Below are 23280 nucleotides of genomic sequence, written 5' to 3'. Positions count from 1 at the left end.
TCCCACTGCCCTCACCAGCCCCAGTGCTGTTCTTCCCACTGGCACAGCCAGGACAGGTGACATTTGTGCCCAGCGAGGCCAAGCTGGACAAGGTGACATCCCTGAGCCAGCTGGGGACGATTTGTGTGCGAGTCCATGGGCACACCTGTGCTCAGAGGGTTGTAAAAGCCAAGCAGTGCCCAAATGAACACCTTGCATCAGCTGAGGAGGGGCTGAAATTGCCCAAACCCCACTTTGTGCTGTCACCAGCAGCTCCTCACGTTGTTGTTGCAAACTGCAGCTGAACAGGCACCCCAGCACCAGCATCTTGCAGCGGGATTTTCTCACTGTCACTCCATGCAAAAGGGGCGAAGGGTGTGTAAAACTCTCTGCTCAGCTGCTGAGCTCCCGTCCAGCACCTCCAGTACACACCAAGACACACCAGGAGCAGCTGAGTTTGAGGTGTGATTGTCCCCCCAGGGACAATCTGTCCTGTCCCAGGGAGCCAGGCTGTGTCTGTGGCAAGGCTGCAACACGAGGCAAGATTGATTCTGATGCGAGCACCAGTGAGGCAAATGGGTTTTTGAAAACCCTGTAATTTCTCTGCAACCCTTGACTTCTCTAAACACACAGCAGCGCAGTCAGGTGGGCACTAAACAAAAATGAGCTGCACTGATGATGATTTACGTGCAGGATAACCTGCCATAAAGAGTTTATCTTTGATTTCGGGGTATGTTACGGTGTTGCTGAGTTAACCAAACAGCACAACTCGTCACCCACACCCCGGGTGTGAGGGAGGCAGCAGCTCTGCAGCTGGGCTCTCGCCAGGAAGGCACCACCAAGGTTCTGCAGCCACCAAAAGAGCAACAAGGTCTGGCTGGAAAAATATGAGAGGTTGGGAGCCCTGTAATCCCAATTAAGGAAAAAAAAATGCTGATTCAGTCATAGAATTAAAGAACAATTTGTGTTACAAGAGACCTTAAAGTCCACCCTGCTCCTCCATGGGCAGGTACACCTTCCACTGTCCCAGGCTGCTCCAAGCCCTGTCCAAACTGGCCTCGGATGCTGCCAGGGATGGGGCAGCCACGGATTTTCTGGACATCCTGTGCCAGAGAAGAATTTCTTCCTAGAACCCAAGGAAGCTCACAAAAGTCTCCCCCCAGCCACCTGTGGAGGCAGAGGTTGAGTTCACAAGAGCAGCCCCAGGGGAAACACTCACTGCCCCTATTTCTCAGTCGCAGGTGTTTTGATTTGGTTGGGGAAAAGGCATTTACTACGCCAACAGTCACTTAAAAAGAGCTTTGTGCCACCGAGAAGTCTGGATGGAGATCTTCCCTGCTCTGCATGTCAGGACTGTTCCCTCCTGCTGCACCTCGGGCTGCTGGAAGATCCCAGCCTTCCACAGGGAGCACTGGAGCAAAGTTCTGGGGTCAGGATGAGCAGCTGAGAGCACCCGGAGGCAGCACAGCTCCCAGCTCAGGTGCAGCCCTGCAGCCCATGCCCACCCCAGCATCTCTCCGGGCAGAGCCCGGCTCTGCGACCAGCAGGGACCGCGGGGCCTCAGCACCACATCCCAGCCTTCCTCACCTCCACCCCGCTCCCTCCCCTCATCCTCCTCACTCGGAATCAGGGCAGACGCAGAGGTTCAGCAGAGGTCAGGAAAAAACATATTTTTGGTAACAGCAAAGCCAGTTTTAGCTCTAACACACCAGCAACAAAAAAAAATAAGCTTCAGGCAGATACTATATTTGTAATCCAACGGCAAAACATGTTTGCTTGTGTTGACTCTGCACTGTAACACAATTTATATGTTCTGTCTTTAGGGTAATTATTGCTTTAGAATGTTAAAATCGTTCCACCCTAATTAAATCATCATATTAAAAAATCCACTGCCACAGCAAACTTGGGAACAAGTCTGGTTAGGATCACGCGAGTGCGCGGATGCTCAGTTGGCAAACCCACCGCTGAGCCCGCTGGCCACACCGGCTCCATCCTGCAGAATCCCAGACCAAAGGATTCCCAAACCACGCAGGAAACAGCAGCCCAGGCTGTCCTGCTGATGGACCTGGTGTCCCACTCATCAAAGGCACCAGAGTGTCACCTGCACTGCCCAAAACGCACCAAGAGCGCCCCAGGGGATGGGCACCACCACCACACAGAAATCCACCTCGTGTTCCCACATCCACAGAGAGGCTGGCAAGGGCACGGTGCCCCTTTGTCCCCTGCCACAGGGTCCCTGTTTGGCTACACCAGCCCAGGCACCCCCAGGCACGTGGGACGGGCTCGGTCAGCACCTTGGCTGCACCCAGGGGGCACAGCCCACCAGCAAGAGCCACCACAGCCCCCAGGAGAAGAGGTCACCCTGTCCAGGTGAAGCACTTTGCTCCTTCAGCTCCTCCTGCCAGTCCCAGCCCCGCTGCCGGCGGCCTCTGCTCCCCGTGGCAGCGCCGAGATGTGGAGCAGCACCGGGACTTTCTGACCTGTGAGCAAATATCAAGCGCAGAGCGCTCACTTTGGGCAAAATCCTTTAATTCCCTCTGGATCCCCCAGGGGAAGCAGTTATTGATTGCTTTGCCAGCAGCTCACACACGCTGTGCATCGACAGCGGCTCCGCGGAGGAGCCACGAGGTCAGCCCGGAGCACGGGGACACGGAGCTGGCCCCAGAGCTGCCACAGCCAGCAGGAACAGCTGCCAGAAAATCACAGCTAAATACCCCGGGGAAAACCCCCGGAGCTGCAGAGTCCCTGCGCAAGGGTGGGAGATGCTGTCCCCCCCACAGCCCCTGCCCCACGCAGGGACCTCAGCTCGGGGTGGGACACGGCCCTGGCCACGAGGCAGGGATGTGGGGTGGGCAGGCCAGGCAGGTTCCATCCCAGGGAAAATGGTGGTGATGGCATTTTTACCAAAGTCCTCTCCCCATGGTCGAATCAGTTGTGAAAAATGACAAGAAAGGTGGAATTTTGAGCGGACCTGACAAGACAAACACCAGCCCTGAGTGCTGCAGTCAGACACGGGCAGGCGCTGCTGCTGTCCAGGTGCCAGTGCCAGGCACCCAACGCATCCTGCAGAAACCAGGACAGGCCACGAGCGCTGCCAAAATCACACCGAGCATCCCTCACCCTGGGGACACCCAGAGCACCCAGGAGAGCCTGGACACCTCAGCTCCGCTCACACCAGCAGCACGTCCCAGCCTGGGGCTGCAAAATCACCAAAGAAAGCCTCAGCTGGGCAGCACAGCTGCAGACAGCAAGCCAAAAACCCGAGCCTCCACGACAGCAAATGTCACACATGGCCAAGCAGGTCAGATTTCCAAGAGAACAGATGCTCCTCTCTTACCTGGGATGATAGAAACGGTGTCTTTCTCCCAGGATACAACGCTAACATATTCCTGCACTGAGGAGGGGATGAGGCACTTGAAAACAGCCACGTTTCCACGCATCGACCTTTGGTCCTCCACCCGAACGGTGTACGGTTCCCTGAAAACTGCGGAGGAAAGCAGATGGTTGGTAGCATGACAGTGCTGGAGGAAAACACATTTCCTTTTGCTGGAATCCCACGTTTCCCAAACAAACCAACCCACCCAGCCACGCGCCGCTTCCATCCCAAACACCTTCCCGGGGAAGGGGGGATTCTCTGCTGGGGAACGTGGGGCTGGGCTGGGGACAGAGGGACACCTGGCCCAGGTCCTGCTGCTGGGACCTGCCACGGTCCCCACGTCACCTGAGTGTGCCAGACCCAGTGTGGGACCGGTGGCATTTTGTAGTTGTAATGTGTGTTTCACCTCTGGATGCTGAAAATGCATCCTGAGAGAGACAGCCCGTGGCACAGAGCCTGGGACCCCCCCAAGCCACTGCAGGAATATTTAAGGCAAGCAGATGACAATTTTCCATGTTCCCAGCTCGTACCCTGTTTCTCAGAGAGATGCACATCCCTTTGACAGCTCCGTGCTGCTCCCTGGACCAGCAGCAGTGCTCCAGGAGCACCTGCTGGGCGAGATGGACCCACCTCAGCCTCTCCAGTGGGACAAAGAGATGGCCCCAGCAACACAGACACAACAAACCCCTGAAATTTAAGTCCAAAATGCAGTTGAGGGCAGCTCCCTTTTTACTGTGACAAGAATTGTGCCCTGTAGGACACAGACGCCTGCCATCATGACAAATAAACATTCAGTTTGTCATGGAACAGCTGGCCAGAGCAGGAGCAGGGCAGCAGAGCCCTCAGCAGCCCCTGAGGGAAGGTGTTTTCCCTGGGTGGGGAGTCCCTGTGGGCACAGCATCCCACCCCTCACGCGGCAGGCCAGCAGCGAGGGGGTGCCAGCATTCCCACCCTCTTTTCTGGGCTTTTGGGGCTCCCTGCTCAGAAATGTGCCACGAGGGCACGGGGAGAAGCTGCCACGGAAAGGGGCTGCAGAGCCAAAGCAGATTAACCAGCAAAAGCTTCCTTAATCACCTGGAGCTGAGGTTTATTCACAGGCTTTAAAGGCCAGCAGGGACCACCAGGAGCATCCTGAGTGCTCCCTGCCACCACGAGCACCCCAGCTGGGCAGACCCTGGGCACTGCCCCACTGCATCCCTGACCTGTGCCAGCCCCAGCCAGGGCTCCAGGCTTTTCCTGCCAGCAGGAACAACCCCAGGAGGCAACACACAGCCACAGCCAGCACACTTCAGCCTCTCCCCTGGCTGGAGAAATTTGCTCCGTGTGCTCGCCAGCAGCTTTCCCAAGATTTCCAGGGATTTTTTTCCCCCCATAATTTCAGTTTGCACTGCATTTTATTTAATTGCTTGCCCTCTCCAGCTGTAATTGGCTCTGTTGCTGCACTGCCATGAGGAAGCACTGGAGAGTGACTGGGGTGTGGGATGGCCAGGAGGGAGCAGCAGCTGGGGAATGTTCCAGCACCATTTCCACTGCCAGAAAGGCAGAGCAGCTCCAGGAGCTGGGGACAGCCTGGTGGCCCCACTGGACATCCACATCTGCTCACAGAGGGGGAGGCTGAGCTCCCAGCCCACAGCAGGGGTGCATCCAGCCCTGGATGGAGAGGGGTGGGAGCCAGGATTCCCTCTCTGATCCCAGGGCAGCTCTGGGCACGAGGGATCCGCAGGGCCAACCCCGCTGTGCCCACACGAGGAGAGCAGCAGCTCCACGTTTACTACACCCCATCTGCTCCTCCAGCACGCTGTGGTTTATAGGTAACCCGAGAGTGCTGGTAAATAATTCACTCTGCAGAAGGGGGTTAATACCAATTTACTCCACAGTACAAGGCATTAAAATAAAAAACCCTGTAGTCACTTCTGTCACGTTCCCTCTGCTAGCCCCACTTTTAATAGGTTACATAATGAAGCCATTCCTGGGCTATTAGCCCTCCTCAGCCTGGTCAATAATTTACTATAATGGCTTTTGGAATCAGCTCTTTGCCATATTCCTTTTTTTTTATTTATTTAATATTTTTTTGTTCTTAATAAGCCTTGGCAAGCTGAGGGTGGGTGCTAAGTGCTGTGGGACAGTGAGGGGGGCCCCAGCACGGACAGATGTGGCCCAGCCCTTCCCGCAGCTGGGAAAAGCCTCGGTAAGTGGTTGGGTGAGACAACCCCAGTTGAAAGGGAGAGGAACTCTCCTGCCACCAGGCTGCAGCCACACCACGTTCCCCAGCCCCTCTCTGGAGACCTCCAAGCTGCACATCCCACCCAAGGCTCTGCCCTTCTCCCAGACCCCAAGCAGCAGCCCTGGTTCTGCCCTCTGCCAGCTGGCAGCCCACGGGGCAGAGCAGGGAGGAACCAGCCCCTCGTGCACAGCCCGGTGCCCACAGGCAGCTCCTACCTGCTTTAACACGGATATTGGGGCTCCTGATTTTGCCAGCCGAGTTCTCTGCGGTGCAGAAGTAGTCGTTGTCGTGGATAAAGCTATTGAAGGCTGATGGCGAGAAGGGGTAGAGCTGCAAAGTCCCATTGGCATGGACATGCCGGATGTGGGGCACATCGTAGATGTCGTCACCCGTGGCCAGGTACCACCGAAGGACGGCGCTGGGTGACCCTGCTGCCGGGCAGGGGATCACCACCCCCACTGTGCTGGAGAAGGTGACCTGCTGCAGGGAGTCGTTCACAAAGTAGAGGCTGGTTCCAACATCTTCAGCGCGTGCTGGGGACAAAGCAGAGGCCACAACGGCGGGGGTCACTGCGGGGATCAGCAGTCCTGGTGGCACAGAGACCCCCTGGCACAGAGAGCTCCCCTGGCACAGAGAACCCCTCATCATAGAGATCCCTTGGCATAGAGACCCCCTGGCACAGAGACTCCCCGACACAGAGACCCCCTGGCACAGAGAACCCCATGGCACAGAGAACCCCCTGACAGAGAGAACCCCCCTGACACAGAGAACCCCATGGGACAGACAACCCCCGGCACAGGAACCCCCGTGACAGAGACCCCCTCATCATAGAGATCCCTTGGCATAGAGACCCCCTGACAGAGACCCCTGGCACAGAGACCCCTGGCACAGAGACCCCTGGCACAGAGAACTCCCCTGACACAGAGAACCCCATGGGACAGAGAACCCCCGGCACAGAGAACCCCTCTGACACAGAGAACCCCTCATCATAGAGACCCCTTGGCATAGAGACCCCCTGACAGAGATCCCCTGGCACAGAGATCCCCTGGCATAGAGATCCCCTGGCATAGAGATCCCCCGACACAGAGACCTCCTGACACAGAGACCCCTGGCACAGAGAACCCCCCTGACAGAGATCCCCTGGCACAGAGATCCCCCAACACAGAGACCCCCTGGCACAGCCCCTGTGCCCTGCGTGCGGAGCAGGGGAGTGCAGAGCATCCGTGCATGGCTGGAAGCCCACAGGCCACCTTCACAGGCCAGCGCTCCTGCTGCCAGCACGGATCAGGGATCACAGGCACTCGGCAGGACAGCCAGGGGCTGTGCAGGCGAGGATGAACACCCTGGGCAGCCCCTGAGGCTTCCCCAGGGGTGCCCAGCTGGCTCTGAGCACCCACAGCCCCGAGGACACCACGCCAGGCACAGCCACCAACGCTGCTCCTCCTGCCAACCATTGCTGTGATCCCCCGGCCTGGAGCAGCCCCATCCAACACACCCAGTGCCCACCACTGCCAGGCAGGGCAGAGACCCCCCCTGCCGCCCCACTACTGCCTGCAAACCAGGAGAGGGGATGGAAAACGGGGATCAGAGCTGCTCCCCTCTCCCAGAGCCACAGGCAGGGACGCTCAGATCCACCCTGCCCTCAGCCCGAGCTTCTCCTGGGCACCGCTGCCCCATCCAAACGAGCGCTGAGGTGGGTTTGGGGGCACGGTCCAGGCAGAGCTTGTGGCCACCTGCGTGCCCAGGAGCAGCTCTCACACTGGAGAACAGCCCTTCCCTTCCCGGGAGGTGGGAATGGAGCTCTGCACCCAACTCCCGCCGGCCCTCCTGCCGCGCTCCAGGACCACGAGCTCCCCCTTCCCCAGCCAAGCCAGGAGTTGGCTATAAATAAGGAAGAGGAGGCCCCCAGTCACTCAGATCCGCTTTCTTTTTTTAGCTGCACTCTTTCCAAGTGGGCGGAAGGACAGGGATCTGGGAAGGGCCCTCGGCGGGTGTATTAATAGCGCGGCGAGCGCACGCCCGCGGTGCCGCAGAGCCAATAAGCGGATCAGCACCGCGCCGCCCGTTCCGAACGAGCCACGGGGGACCCTCCCTGACCTCGATTCCTCGACTTGGGGAGGAGGGGACGGCGGCAGAGGGGAGAAGGAAAGCCTCACCCGCACGCCGGGGCTCCGGAGGCGGCCGCTCGCCCGAGGAAGGGCGGCTTGAGCGGCCACGGGCGCTCCATCTCCGTGCCAAGCTCCTCCAGCCAGGTGCCCGTCCTGCCCTGGAGCTGTGCCACCAGCCCAACCCACACCATCCTCAACCAGCTCAGCAGGGGACACCCCGAGACTCCTCAGCCCTTCTCGGGGCACAGTCCTCTCCGTCCTTCTCCCAGCTGGATGTACAACCTCACGCCCCTTTCACATCTTACTCTGTGTGTGCTGCACAGAATCACCCCCAGAAATGACCAGGGTTCCTCCCGTGCCCACTCGGAGCCCTCTGTGCCACAGAGGGATGAGCTGATAGTGAGGTCCAGCTGTGCCACCACACGAGACAACCGGTTTAGAGGTCACAAAACCATCTCCTTGTCTCCCCACACACCAGTTCCCTGTGTCCACACGCAGGTGGAAGGAGACAAAGCCATTTATTGTTCCCTCTCTGGCTGACGAGCACCGAAGACAGACGGACGGACAGAGGAGCAAAGCTCCAGCCGAGCCTTTGCAGAGCCACGGGGCCACCGCTCGGCCCTGCAGATGTCATTTTGTGACATCTCCAGGCTGGTTTGTCGTCATGAATCAGCATTTCCCTTCATCCCAGCAGCGCGGTGCTTCTCCCAAATACATGAAAGGGGAAAAAAACGCACGTTTGCAGGCAGAGCAAGCGAAACAAAGCCTGCACGAGCAGCACAGAGCTATTTGTGGCTGAGCCTGAGCTGAGCAGAAGATGGCTGGAGCCAGGGCACAGCAAAAGCCACCTTCAGCCTGGTTTTGGCCCAAGGACATCCGGCTGTGCCCCTGCTCCATCCAGCATCTCTCTCAGATCCCACATTAAAGCTCCTGCAGCACCCAGGGCCTGCCAGGGAAACATCTTCATCCTCAGCAGCACCGGGAGGGCTCTGAGCTGGAAGGGTGAGGGGCTGGGGCGAGGAGTGGAAAAATACCTCGTAAACAGAGAAATTCAGATTACCCACAGAGCTTTTTCGGGTCAAAGGGGGAAAGGGATTTTTAATGGAAAATGGAGGTTATGGGATTGGCAATAGTTATGTGACAGACGTATAGAGTTAAATCCTCATAATCTCCTTTACCATTTAGCATTGAGCACCATCCTAATTCCATGTTTCATAAAACTGTCTCCAAATCACTGGGAGAGATTAAAAATTTAGAAATAGCACAGCAATATTTTTAAACCAGAAATCACTGCTCACATCTGGTCAGATGTGCTGACCCTAACCTACATATCGAGGGCATTAATTCACATGAACCTGAAGAGAGGAGGCTGGGAGAGCAGAGATGGAACATCTTCTGCTGGGAACGCATCCTGGAGCCCAGCCTGGCTCCAGCTGGGAGCTGCACCGAGCCCAGCACAGGGCTGGACACTCGGCTGGCTCTGAAAGGCAGGTGTTTCAAGCTATCAGAGCTCAATCTTCCTAAATTGTGGTAAATTACAACCTAGAGCTATTGAAATATTAATATCTCCATTCGAGCTGGGAGAAGCAAGTCATTTTGCTATCATCCCTTCAGAATATTTACTAGTTTTGATGGCTGGACTCGCCGAGCTCCAGCACCTCAGTGACACAGCGAAGCACTGGGCTGTTCTGCAAGCACCTGCTTGCCCCAGAGAGGGGCCACAAGGTGTCCCCAGGATCTGCCACCATCTCCGGGAGAGCTGCAGGTGTGTCCTGCCCGAGCAGCTCAGCGGTGCCATCACCTCCCCAGCAGCACAGAACCCCCCGGGGAAGAGCCTGTCCTTTCCTGAGGAGCAGATTTAGGAGCAGCCTCAGACAAGGACCGGCTCGGTGCCAGCCAGGGCTCTTCCTCCCGAGGTAAGAGGCTTTTCCTGCTCTCCGTGCACATACATCACCTGTGCTGGCAGCACACAGCCAGCCCCGAGCCCACCCAGAGCTTGCAAACCCCTCAGAGCTGGGTGGAAACCTGACAGAGCCGGGGAAATGCTGAAGAATTGGTGTTTTAGAGGGGGTCACGCCATCCCCTGGGCTGGGCTGGGCTGGAGCTCACTGGACTGGAGCAGCAGCTTTTCTGAGAGCCCCTTCCCCATCCTGGCCGCACGGGTGCCCACCCTGCCCTCCTCCAAGGCTGGCGAGGACCTGCTGGGGCTCCCCCCCGGAACAACCCCACCCGTGGGGCTCCAAAGGGGCTGGAGGGGCCAGCAGGGTTCCCCCGGCTGAGCCGGGCTGCGGGGATGCTGAGGAGAGCAGCAGGCTAATGGCCAGCTCGAAGCTCATTTATTATCCTCATTAAGGGTGTTTGACACCTGCCCTGCTCAAGGAGAGAGGAGCCAAAGCCTGGCACGCACCGGGCTGGCAATCACAGGTAGGTGCCGAGTCCTGATGGTTCCTCCGTGCTGCAGAGAGGGCAGCAATTCCATCACACCCTGCCTGCACATGAGGAAGGCTGGAGGATCCTCTGGCCTTGCCCGGAAGGAGCTTCCTGCAAACCCTCATCCCCTGGACACCTTAACAGCCTTCGTGCCAAGCAAGGGAGTGACCTTGGAGCTGATGGAGCGAGAAATGGCACTTCCAAGCACCCTGGAAGGATGAGGAGGGAAGCTGACGAGGCTGGTCCTTTTCAAGGGGAGCCCAGAGGTGCCCAGGAGAGCCGCACATCCCCCTGGGATGTCACCTCCTCACAGCCCAGAGGGTTAAAGCCGTGACTCCCCCGCGCTGTGCCCCTCAGGGACCCGTCTCAGTGGGGTGGAAATCGTGTCAGGAAATGCCAAGCAGGGCCTGGGGCGTTCAGCTGGTGCCCAGCACAGCAGCAGGTACCTGCCACAGCATCCTCCCTGCCCTGGCACGGCAATTATTGCTGCCACACCAGTCACACCCTGGTGCCATGGTCCTTCCCGACCTGCCAGAGCAAAGCGGGAGTGAAGGAGAGCCTGCCTCTGGTCCTCTGTGGGTAAGGGCATGGCTCAAACGTGCTCCAAGCGCCTGCTCCTTAATGCATCTGCATGGAAATTAGGGCCTGAACCACCTCCAGCGATTACGACAGCACCCAGGCTGAGCCTGTAACCCTTGCCTGGGAAAAAAGCCTCTCCCGGCTGGATTCCTGCCACCAGAACCTCCCGTGGCTGCTCCCGAGAGGCACCAGCCCCACCACACCATCCCCACAGGGGCTGAGCCAGAGCTGGCCATCCCCCAGCCCTGCCCCACCTCCTGAGCCCCCCAGGCTGGGCACCCTCAGCTCTGGGGCTGAGGAACGAGCCCAGGGACCACAGGTGAGGGAGGGCCTCTCCCTCCCCTTCAGGAGCCCACCTCCACGCCTTGGCCATGTGAACACAACGCCTGAGGTCCCAAGGGGACATCTGGTGACATTACCCAGCCAGAGCGACAGCACCGTGTCCCCAGGGCGGTCACAGGAGGGCTGGGCAAGGGGACACACCAGAGGCCACACACGCCTGGCCTTGGGTTCCCTCCACAATGGCAAGGCCACGCTCCCAGGGCATGGAGACCAGGATTCCCAGCACGCAGCCAACAGGAGAACACATCTGGGCAAGCCCTGCCAGCTCCTCACCTCCTGCCCATCTCATCCTCTCCCTCGCCTCCTCCCCATCCCCTCCAAGCCGAGCTGGCTCCCCGCTCAGGGCCAGGAGCTGCCGCAGCCCTTCCCAGGAGCAGCTGGAGCAGGCAGGAGCCTGGAAATGGAATTCCTGAGCGTTTGGTACGGCTCTGCTGGCGGGTGATGGCGGCAGCCTGCGTGTGCTGGGGGATATTTCTGCGGGCTCCACGGGCAGGGAAAGGGCGACTCCCAAGCCGTGATTATGTAAAGACCAAGAGCTGGCTAGAACCGAGATTCCAGAGGCAAGGAACACTCTGCACCCAGAGCTGCCCCTGCACATCCTCCCCGAGCAGCAGCATCGCGACGAGCCAGCGCCTTCCTCCTTGGTGCCCACCATGGACGTGGCACCTCTGAACGTGCTGCCTGCTGGGCTGCGAGGCGCCTCCATGCCACCCTCAGCACGGCTCAGCCTCGCCTGCTGCCATGTCACAATTCCTGCCACAAAGACTTCCAGCTCGATTCTTGCCCTCGGCTCGCCAGCTGCCCATCCATCCCCCCAGCACACGGGCACAGCTCCTGGCACCCCAACACCGAGGCGCTGAGCCACGGCTGCCCAAGCCATGCCCCAAGCTCCCAGCTCCAGGAAGGGCTGCTCCACAGCACAGCCCTGGCACTCGCCCCTCGCACACGGCACAGCCTCTTCCTGCAGAGGACAAACAGCCAGGAACATCGGGGAGCCTTTGTCCACTCCCCACCCCAAAGCAGGAGCAGCCCAAAGCCCACGCCAGGCGCAGGTAAAGCTCTGGGCGAGCCGCCACGGTGGCTCCTGGTGCTGGGAAATTTTGGCAGGATAAACAAGCGCCGGGCACGGCGAGGAGCTGAGCACTGCAGGCTTCTCCTCCGTGCATTTAATGAGGTTTCCATGTTTCATTTCAGAGACAAACGAGCGCTGTGCCACACTGGGGGGCCGAGATGGGAGAGATTAGAAAGCGCGAGCTGCACCGTTCGCTGCGCCCAGCGCGGGAACATCATGTAAATATAATGCCAATATAAATCAGGCGGCAGAGCCATCCAGCAACATCACGCAGGGAGACGCTTCCCTGGCTCCCAGCCTCTCAGTTGTGGCCAGTCCGTTCCTCATCACACCACTCAGCTCCCCTCTGCCTGGCTGCTCTCCCTCGCACGGCCAGACCAGCTTGCTGCTCAACTCTCCGCTTGCCAGCCACCCATTTCTGTTTATTTTATAAACAGGGGCAGAAATAAGCAGCTACAGCCCATCAAGGGATTTCTAAACTTCAGGGGTCCCTTGGATCAAATGCTTATCTGCTTTCGGTTTCTACTTGAGCTCTTGTTCTACAGCAGGAGCACGTTAAAAGGATGTGCTTCGATGCCCAGAAATATTAAGTATCTGAAAGGTTTATCATGCATTGAGCAATTCATTTTTTTTTATCCTATTATTCTAATGAAACTTCCATGGTATTGCTGTCCTCTCTCTGGAACCGCTTCACGTTAACACTTTGCATCTCCAGGACTGTTCAATGCTGAAGATACCTTTTTTTTTTTTTTAAAAAAAAGAAATAAAATGTAAAACGAGGCCACGAGGAGTTGTGCTAATGGAGGCTTTTAATTTGCTCCTCTCCGAAGAGATAGCTCTGTGGGAAGACATCCCTTTTCCAAGAAGCTGGGGCTGAAAAGATGCAAAAAGCAATAAACCAGTGCATCTCTTTATTATTTTGACTATTGGGGGTTGAAAGGAATCATGGCATCCTCGACGGTTATTTGTTTCCAGGTTTGTTTTTTTCCTTTTAGCACAGTAAAAAATGCAAATGTAAGCAAAGCAGACGCTGGCACATTCAGCTCAGCAGATCTGAAGCACAATAGCGATTTTGGGTAAAGCTCCCAAAAGCAGCTTCACCCCAGCTCGAATAAAGCAGCTATTCCATAATTAATAATTGATGGAATAATTGATCATCGCCGCACAACTGGAGAGGGTGCCCTATTAAACCTCAGTAAATATTTTTCATTGGATTAACATTCAGCTAATGGGGTAATGTAATGGACAGCAAGAGAGGTCTCATGCAAGGAAGCAGCTCCGTCCCCTTTCTTTCACTTTCCTCATTTCCTAAAATTTCCCCCTTGCTGTTTTCAAATGTCAAAGACGATAATTAGGGCAAATGTCATTTTACATCCTCCGAGCAGACAATTTTCCAAGAGGTGGGCGCTTCCATCACCCGCATCCGCAGGTCGGGTTGTGGGCAAAGAGGTAATTTATTACAGAAACATAATTAAAAATTCCCGCAGATCCGGAAATGGACAATTCATTTATGTAACAGGGATCGATTGTTGTAACAAACGCAGTGGGATTTAAGTGCCCGTGCTCCACGCAGCTCCTGCCTCTCTTTAATTGCATCCAGAGCAGAGACTCGGTTAGAGTATCACCTCACTGGATGTGGGCAGCATCCACTTAATGCCCAACTTTAAATTAATCTGTAATCTTCCAGCGTGTGTCTCCTTGACACGCTTGTTCCATGATTCTCCCCATCCCCCGCACACATATATGATTTATCTATAATCTGATTGATGTCAAGCCGTTGGGTTACACTTCACACAGCGTTCCTAGGGGGAAGGATGCGAATTTTAAGGCATCGCTGCGTTTCGCCGGCTGACGGGATCAGACTGAGAAGCGCTCTGGAGACGCGGAGCGCTCGGTCCCGGCCCCGCCGGAGGATGCTGCGCCCGTCGGTGCCGGGTCCCGGCCGCGGCTGGCACCGCCGCGGAGCCGCTCCGGGATGCGCCGGCACCGGGCGGCCCCGCTCCGCGCTCCGAGCTCCGCACACCGAGCCCCGCACACCGAGCCCCGCATACCGCAAACCGAGCCCCGCACACCGCAAACCGAACTCCGCACACCGCAAACCGAGCCCCGCACATAGAGCCCCGTACACCGAACACCGCACACCAAGCCCCGCACACCGCACACCGAGCCCGCACACCGAGCCCCGCACACCGAGCCCCGCACCGAGCCCCGCGCTCCGCCGCGCCGTCCGGGGCGAGCGCTCCGCCAACCCCGGGCGCTCGGGGAGGGCGCAGCGAGAGAGCCGCGGAACTCCGGCGAGGGCGCACCGAGAGCTCAGAGAGGCGCAGCAAGAGCCCCGGGACCCCAGGGAGGTTGCACCGACCGCCCGGAGACCCCGGGGAGGGCGTATCGAGCTGGCAACAAGCATCAGCGAGACCCTCGGGACCCCGGGGAGCGCGCACCGAGCGCCCAGGAAGGCGCACCGAGAGCCCCGGGACACCGGGGAGGGCGCAGCGAGAGATGCGGGACGGAGAAACGGAGCACCGAGAGCCCCGGGGAGGGGGCAGCCCGTGCCGCCCGCCCGGTCCCGCTGCCGGGGAGCCCCGCCGCGGTGCCCACGTACCTTTCGGCAAAGAGTACAGCAGGAGAAAAGTTACCAGCCACATGCCATACAGAGCAGCTCTGGCCCCGGGCTGCGGCGCAATTGCGGAGGTGCGGTGCCCCGGCGTGCCGCGCTCCTGCCGCCGCTGCCAGCCCGGCTGAGGTGCCCAGCGCCGCTCCCGCTCCGCCCCGCTCCGCTCCCGCCCGTGGGCCGGGCTCCCGCCCGCGCCCGCCCCCCCCGCGCCGCGCAGGGCTGGGGGCGGCCGCACCCCCGCCGGCCGAGCCCCTTCCTCCTCCTCCTCGGCGTGCGCAAGGGCTGGCAGAGCCCCTGGCAGAGCCCCTGGCAGAGCCCCTGGCCGCCACCGGGCTGAGCTCACCCCGGCCATCAGCCCCGCGCTCCCCCATCCCCGCGGAGCTCTGCCCCAGGTGAGCCCCGTCCCGGCCGCAGGGCTGCGGCTGAGCCACCCGGGACTCACCCCGCCGCTCCTCCCGCTCCCCGGGCCTCCCGCACGCTGCTCCAGCATCCGGGGTGCAGAAACAATGCGGTGGTTTGGGTGGGAAGGGACCCTGCAGGGCGCAGGGACACCTTGCAGTTTGCTCTGAGCCTCGTCCGGCGCGGCTTTAGACACTTGTGAGGACGGGAGATCAGAGCTCCGGCAGCCCGGGCTGCTCCCGTGAGAGGGGACACAAGCAAGACAGGGCCAGCGGATTCATTACACATTCATCCCTCCAGCCAGCAAATAACAAACAGATACCAGCTAATGCTTTACTTTGGGGTGTATTTATCCAAGGCTTAGCTCAAGCCGAAGCTCGTACTCCCCAAGACTTAGTCACACCAAAGCCAATTTGTCTGGACCGTTAGAGCATTCAGATTGTCTTTTCTTGAAGTGATTATAGCAGGTTTTCTTTGCTTTCCAAAACAGCCTTTACAAGCCCAATTTGTTGGAAAATAAACAGAAAGAAAGATTAAAGCATTCAGATTTCAAACAAAACAACCAGCAGGAAAAACATTACATTCCGATTTTTTAAAAAGCGCTGTTTAGATTTAATTGAAAGCGCAACTATCGTCACGGAAATTGGGAAGACAACAGCCCCATGGCCATTTCCAGCCCTCGAGGATTCACTGCAAGCCTTCCCACCTAGAAGTGCCCTGAAGAGCTCACCCAGGGGGGACCCGTGGGTGGGAGGTTCCCATTTCAGAGCGGGGACACGGCCAAAGGACACGGAGAAGCTGCCAGGACGCAGGGTCCTCCATGCCCACCCCGTGTCCCCCGTCCCCTCCCTGCTCCAGGCCACCCACACCAGCGACTCTGTCATCTTAGTGACGAGCACAGCGAGGCCACTGCCACCGAACCCCTGCCCAGCCCTCAGTGCCAGCAGCAGAAACAGGAGCAAACACCGTGCCCGTGCTGTGCGGGTCTGACACACCACAGCCTTCCCTCCTCCTCCTCCTCCTCCTCCTCTCCAAGGATGTGCTTCCTCTTCCCCAGCGCTGCTGAGCTCGGTAGCGCCGTCACCACCCCCTCCCCAGCCCGTTCCCGGTTCCCAGGCCACCTCAGCGGCTCGTGGGTGTCACAGCCCTCCCACGCTGGCACGTGCCAGCCCCACGCTCGCACCCCTGGCCAGCATCCCGAGAGGCGGCGAGGCAGCAGCTGATGCCCACGCGGTGCCCACACACCCCTCCAGCAGCCGAGGTGCGTTTCAGTCGCCACCCACATCGCCCATGCAGATGTTCGCCGATACTTCGCTGGGAAATTGGTATGCAGGCCCATACCCTGGCAACCGGCAAAGCCCGGGCTCAGGGGAGCCCCAGCCACATGCCAGGCATCTGCCCCCTTCCCTCCCTGGCAGCTGCTGCAGGATGGCAGCACAGCCCGGCCCGGCCTGCTCACAGCGAGCTGCCAGCCTGGAACCTGCCGCAGCGCTTTGCAAACCAGCACACAACGCTCGGCCTCAGGTGCGAGTGGTACCCTCCTACCCTCGGAGTGGATGGAATGGGTGCGTGGGCTGGCACAGCACCCACGGGGTCCCACAGATCTCTGTGTGAGGCACGTGAGCAGAGAGACCCACACAGAGTCACTGGTGTGGGTGGCCTGGAGCAGGGAGGGGACGGGGGACACGGGGTGGGCATGGAGGACCCTGTGTCCTGGCAGCTTCTCCGTGTCCTTTGGCCGTGTCCCCGCTCTGAAATGGGAACCTCCCACCCACGGGTCCCCCCTGGGTGAGCTCTTCAAGGCACTTCTAGATGGGAAGGCTTGCAGTGAATCCTCGAGGGCTGGAAGTGGCCATGGGGCTGTTGTTCATTTTTAGCTGCCTTGGCTGCTCTCCTGAGTTTCCTCACCATCCCCAGCTCCGAGGATCAGCCCAGCACTCTGACCTCTCCCACCAAGGGCTCCTTCCTCCAGGACAGTGAAAACTTGAGGTTGGCAGGGTGAGAGCTCAGCCAGGTCACACTCGAGGATTCCTGGCGAGTTTCTGAGCCGCCTGTGCCCTTCACTCGGGCTGTGTTTGCTCCTCTGCGGATCGCTCAGCCCAGGCCCTCTGCCAGCTCGCCGAGCCCGGGCGCACGTGCGGGGCTGGCAGCGCCGGGCAGGCGGCCAGAGCTCCCGGAGCAGGAGCTGCTGCCAGCCCACACCTGGGGCTCAGCTGTCCCCAGCAGCCAGCCCTGTCTGGGGACAGCAGCCTGCCCAGGGCCCCGCGTTTGGGTGCGCACAGGAAGCGTTTGTGTGATGCCTCTGCGTGCGTGTTCAGCTGGAAAGCTGCTGTCCTGCAGCAAGCAGAACTGCACCGTGTGCTTCGTGTGATGGGGAAAGGCAGGAAATCTCCAGGGTAATTATTTGGGCAGCGCTGACCTGTGCTTTGGCAGCGCAGGGAGCCGGGCCAGCGGTGGCTCGCGAGGAGAAGCCCCTCTCAAACCCCCTATAGTCACTGCCCTGCCTGCCAGAGCCAGCAGCCAGCCCAGCTGCACGGTTCAGAGGTGAAGCTCATGCTGAGGAATGCATTCCTTGGCCCAAACTCCACACAAGACACAGGAGAAATGATAGCAGTGCATGCCCACACGCAGCTCTGAGCCCCAGCAGCTCGGGAGGAGGGACCCTCTGCATTTCACCACGGCAGGAATTGCACAGGGGGGCCCTGCTGCCTCTCCTGAGGGCATGGGGCATCCTGCAGCCCTTTGAAAACAGCCTCCCCTTCAATCTGCCCCTTCCCTGGCATTTGTTTTGCCTCTGGGCAGAATTACACTCAGCTCCAGGCTACCCCAGAGCTCTGGGGATTTACCACAGTGTCTGTCCAGTGCTCACACACCCCGTTAGCCAGGGAGGTATTTCCCCCTGAAGGCAATTCTCCCACTAATACTCGAAAAACCCACTCTCCACGCAGGCACAGAGGAAAACAGCCAAGGGGAGGGTGGGCACAGCACCCTGAAGGAAATTCTTCCACTAATACTCGAAAAACCCACTCTCCATGCAGCTACAAGGGGAGGGTGGGCACAGCACCCCCTCAGCTCCCGGGGCCAGCCCCCGCCGCAGGCTGTGCCCCGTGCTGGGCACCCCACATCCCTCCAGCCAGGGCACCCCTCACGTCCCAGCCCCGTGCCCTCGGCCGCCCTGGCAGACAAATCCCCGCAGGAAACGGTCATTAAAACAACAGGGCTACTTATCTGTCCGGAGCCGATTGCCACAAAGCGCTCCCCACGCATCGCCAGCTTACCCTGGCAGCACCTCTCGGAGCAAGCCCGGCCTGCTGTGACCCCTGTCCGGACAGCCTGGCCCGCAGGGACAAAGAGCTGTGTCCTGCCCAGCCGCTGCTGCCAGCCCAGCCCCTCTGGCAGCGTGCAGGACAGGCTGCGGGGTGATCACAGGGTGGCTTTTAGCCGATTTTGGGGTACGCCTGTGTGGGACAGTGCTGGGCACGCCTCGGTAGGATTCCTTCCAGCAAAACCTGCCCTGGAAGCCTGTGCCTCTCCTCCCCAGTTGCTCCCAGCCCCAAGGCTGGCCCTGTGTGGATGCTGAGGTGGGAAGGACCTCACCTGGCACTGTGCCCCCAGTGCCTCAGTTTCCCCAGCGGCTGCCACATGGAGTGGTGGGAGGATAAGCGCCCTGAAGGTGGCCAGGCGCTTGTGCCTCAATAAGATGCTGCAAACCCCTGGACAAACAGGTGCCAGCAGCTCAGTGTACCCAAAAATGCCATCCTGCTTGAGCCCTGGGGTCGTGCACCGCAGGAAGAGCTGAGTTTCCACAAGGGAGCCCTGGCACTGGTGACTGTGAACAGACAGTGACACGGAAACGGGGATCAGCTTTAGACTTCCAGCCGAAACCATCCTGTGGTTCTGTTCTCTGCGAAGGGCTCCGCGTCCCTCTGAGCAGAAGGATGCTCGGCTTCCCGAGGAAAAGCTCCTTCCCGGCAAGAAGCTGGGATCTGGTTCCCTCTAGTGTCGCCGCTCTCCGCTGCTGAGCGGGGACCGGGCAGCGGGGACAGGGCGAGGGGACTTCACCGAGGGGCTGGGAGGGGAGTGGGGACCCTGTCCTCGCCAGCTCCAGCGGCGTTGCACAGCTCCAGCAAGCTCCAGGGGCCAACCAGGCTGCCCAGGACAGCCGTGGAGGGATTTAAAGCAGGGATTTAAAAGACAGATGTGTACAGATGTGACCTCTGGGGATGTGGTTTAGTGCTGGCAGCGTTGGTTAATGGACTTGGATGGTCTTAGAGGGGTTTTCCAACCTCTGTGATTCCAAGGCACGGTCCTGACACACATGGACCCCACATGGGTGTGTGGGGACCCTCCTTTACTTCCAGCCACGTCCCACTGCGAATCCCACTGCGAATCCCAGTGTGAATCCCAGTGTGAATCCCAGTGTGAATCCCAGTGTGAATCCCACTGCAAATCCCACTGTGAATCCCACTGTGAATCCCACTGTGAATCCCACTGCGAATCCCAGTGTGAATCCCACTGTGAATCCCACTGCAAATCCCACTGTGAATCCCAGTGTGAATCCCACTGTGAATCCCACTGCAAATCCCACTGTGAATCCCACTGTGAATCCCACTGCAAATCCCACTGTGAATCCCACTGTGAATCCCACTGTAAATCCCACTGTGAATCCCTCTGTGAATCCCACTCTAAATCCCACTGTGAATCCCACTGTGAATCCCACTGTGAATCCCTCTGTGAATCCCACTCTAAATCCCACTGTGAATCCCACTGTGAATCCCACTGTAACCCCCCCAGGAGGACCCAGCCTGTCCATCCTGGGCTGCACTCCGTGATCACCTCCTCTCTGGGGCAGGTGTGGCAGGGAAAAGGGGCTGGGGTGCCAATTCCTGGGGCTGGGGGGTGATTCCAGCCCGGGCAGCACTGCTGCCCTTGCAGAGGTGCTGCTGCATTTCGGGAGCAGAGCAGAGCAGAGGGAGGCTGAGGCACATCGCTGCTCCTCACCAGCCTGGCCCATCTCTGCTCTCTCCAGTGCTCCTCTCTGGCTCCCTGAGTCACCATTTGCTGCTCTCCTCTTTAAAATAACGAGGAGACATTTTGCATCTGCATTTCCTCGTGGGTGAAATGCGGCCCTGGCACCACGGAGCTGGGCTGGCAGCTCGGCCCTGGCACCACGGAGCTGGGCTGGCATCTCCTCCCTGGCTGCTGCTGCTCCAGGTCCAGCCCCGCTGCCTCACCTCCCTGCCTTCAGTCAGGGCTGAAGCACAGGCACAGACCAAGCCACAGCCAGCCAGAGCTCCTCTCCCTCCTGCCTGGCTGTCCAGAGAAGCAAACAGGGAATAACAGCACCAAGGGGAAGCTGTTGGGATCTGGAGGCCTTCCCAGAGGAAAAGAGCACTCCGGTTGTCCACTGTATTATTTACCCAATCCCCTTTGTGCCGCAGGAAAGATTTACTCTGAGAAGATTAATGGCTCAAGGGGCTGTGAGAGAAATCCTCCGAGATTGCCTGCCTCAGGGGAGGAGGAAACACCTCCTGGGCAAGGCCAGGCAGCACAGGGAGCACAGGGAAAGGGCTGAGAGGGTGGCCTTGTCCATGGGGGACACTCTGATGGGACAGTGACTCGCCCTGGGGACAGCGGGACCCTCTATCGGGCCGGTGGCAGGAGGAAGGAGACACGGTGGCCTTTCCCCGGGGTGGCCCAGCTTTCCTGTGCCACAGCTCCAGGGCTCAACACCCAAAACATACGAGCGTGGAGGCTTGGAGAGCTGCTGGCAGCCCCTCTACCCCAGCTCCGAGAGGGCACATCTCCCGTGCATCCTGTCACTGGTTTGTGCCTGTCCTCTGCTCCTGCTCCACCCTGGAGGAGCACGGGGCTGGGCTGCTCACAGCTGAGACCCAAATGTCACACCCAGTGCAAGGTTTGGGTGCCCTGCCTTGCCCCTGCACAGGGATGGACACACGTGGGTGTCACAGGCCGTGCAGAATAATGCCATTAATGCCATCTGGTGCCCAGACAGAGCTCTGATGTGGGAGCCAGACACGGCTTTTCACTCCCCTAATCCCCATCCCTGAGCCACGGGGGCTCTGTCTGCGGGGCTGACGGGGAGGGAAGGGCACGGCTCAGCCCTGGCACGCTCAGGAGTGGGGAAGGAGGGGACCCTGGGGCTCAGGGCTGTGGGACCAGGCTGAGGATGGGCCCAATTCATGACCTGCTGGGACCTTCAGCTCCTGCTTTAGGGGCACAGAGCCCCAGCAGACTCAGTGAGGCGTGGGCAGGGCAGTTCTGGTGTGGCCAGACCCTTCTGTGCTGCCCTTTCCATGGAACCTCAGGATCATTTAGTTGCAAAAACACCTCTAAGACCAATCGAGCTTAACCATTAACCATTTTCTTCCTCGGTCGAAGGACTCCTGTTCTTGCTTGAGCTGTGCAAAGCTGCAATGAGTCTTTATTAATGGGTCACTGTCAAACCAAAATTATATTCCAAAATAATCTCCTTACTGTGATAAATAAGCACCTCAGATTAGACAAATTGCACAGATTTTGCCTAATAACCTTCCTCCAGTTAATCCTATTTTTCTGTCGATGTCTGACCTCGATCGAAGCCCACACGAGCCCAGGGGTTGGTTTCTCCATCCCATGGCTGTGCTGGGATGGTCGGGGTCACCAGAGGCAGCCCCTTGCACACCTGAACAACCACAGCGGCCTCAGGTGAGGGGAGGGAGCACCCTGAGCTGGGGTTTCTCAGCCAAACCATTCCCTGGTCAAGCTACCCGCAGAGGCTGGGAGTGAGTGAGCTCCCCACTGCACCCCTCCCTGAACCCCTCCCTGAACCTTCTCTGTTTGTTTGGGGTGCCCCGAGGTCCCCTTTGAGCTGTGGGGCAGGGGGGACAGGCGGCCCTGTGCCCTCCTGTCACTATCCTGTCACTAGGTGTCTGTGTCGCTCTGTGCACAGAGGGAGCCTCCTCCTCCTCCTCCTCCTCCTCCTCCTCCTCCTCCTCCTCCTCCTCCTCCTCCTCCTCCTCCTCACTCACCGCCCAATTGCGGGAGACTTTCGCTCTGCTTTTTTTTCTTTCTTTCTTTCTTTCTTTTCTATTTTTTTTTTTTAAGAGGCGTTCCTGGCCGAATCCGAATCTGAGAGAGGCTGAGCGCTCACACAGAGCTCCGCGCTCCATCCTTGGCTGGACACCAGCTGCCCACTGAGCTGCTCCACCACTCCCCTCCCCAGCAGGGCAGGGAAGGATTAAAAAGAGGGAAAATCCCCCAAACGCGCGGGTCAAGATAACAGCGGTTTATAAGGTGAAAGCGCAAGGAAAGGGAAAAAGAAGAAACCCAGAGGGCTGAAATTCTCCACTTGCGGTCTGCAGGTGGTGCCCAGACCCTTGCCGGGAAGTCAGGATTGTTCTGTAAGGCAGAATGTAACTCACGAACACCCCCTTTCTCCTCCTTTCCCTTTTCTTCCATACCTTGAAAGGTGTCCCCCGGTCTGGAGCATCCCTTTGGTCACTTTGGGGCTGTCCTGGCCGTGTCCCCTCGTCTGGAACATCCCTTTGGTCACTTTGGGGCTGTCCCGGGTGTGTCCCCTGGTCTGGAACATCCCTTTGGTCACTTTGGGGCTGTCCTGGGTGTGTCCCCCGGTCTGGAAACGCCCTTTGGTGACTTTGGGGCTGTCCTGGGTGTGTCCCCCGGTCTGGAACATCCCTTTGGTCACTTTGGGGCTGTCCTGGGTGTGTCCCCTGGTCTGGAACATCCCTTTGGTCACTTTGGAGCTGTCCTGGCCGTGTCCCCTGCCAGGACCCTGCCCAGCCCAGGACAGCGCTGCTGCCGTGGGAGCAGCAGGAGCCGGGACTGGAGCGCTCCCAGCACCTCCCCATCTCCCGACACACAGCCCAGCACCCCGAGGGAGAGAATTAACCCCATCCCGGCCAGCCAGGAGCGCACAAAGAGCCCCGCAGTGCTGCCCGGGCATCCCAAGGGAAGGGCGAGCGCCGCAGGATCCAGGAGCCACAGCTCGAGAAGAAACCCCCGGAGCGAGCCCAGGGCAGAGGCGGCTCCTGCTCCGTGCCTCGGGCTGAGGGAACCTTCCCTGGCTCTGCAGGGCAGAAAAGTGACTGGCGATGGGCCAGGAGAGTGGGCGACTCAAAGGCCTCGGGCACACAG

General features: G+C 59.1%; 1 protein-coding gene and 1 long non-coding RNA gene across 4 annotated transcripts in view; one reads left to right on the top strand and one right to left on the bottom strand.

Annotated features, from left to right (window-relative positions):
- Window positions 1–14982, bottom strand: part of DSCAML1 (DS cell adhesion molecule like 1) — a 95074-nt gene extending 80092 nt beyond the window's left edge. The window contains exons 1-3 of one of the 3 annotated variants that reach the window (XM_030290892.4): window positions 14713–14982; window positions 5795–6112; window positions 3317–3463 (exon numbers count right to left, since the gene is read on the bottom strand). In XM_030290892.4, the coding sequence (XP_030146752.1) occupies window positions 3317–3463; window positions 5795–6112; window positions 14713–14755 (508 nt within the window). In that variant the 5' untranslated portion in view covers window positions 14756–14982. The remainder of the gene's footprint in view (window positions 1–3316; window positions 3464–5794; window positions 6113–14712) is intronic. The other 2 variants (XM_072918264.1, XM_030290889.4) reach the window with 2 other exon arrangements.
- LOC140680515 (uncharacterized) lies at window positions 11841–12859 on the top strand. Its single transcript, XR_012051879.1, has 2 exons — window positions 11841–12090; window positions 12233–12859. It is a non-coding gene; the product is annotated as an uncharacterized lncRNA (long non-coding RNA).
- Window positions 14983–23280: the final 8298 nt, after the last annotated feature.

This window comes from Taeniopygia guttata, chromosome 24 (assembly GCF_048771995.1).
Source record: "Taeniopygia guttata chromosome 24, bTaeGut7.mat, whole genome shotgun sequence".
Lineage (NCBI taxonomy): Eukaryota > Metazoa > Chordata > Aves > Passeriformes > Estrildidae > Taeniopygia > Taeniopygia guttata.
This window is presented reverse-complemented; position numbering and strand designations above follow the sequence as displayed.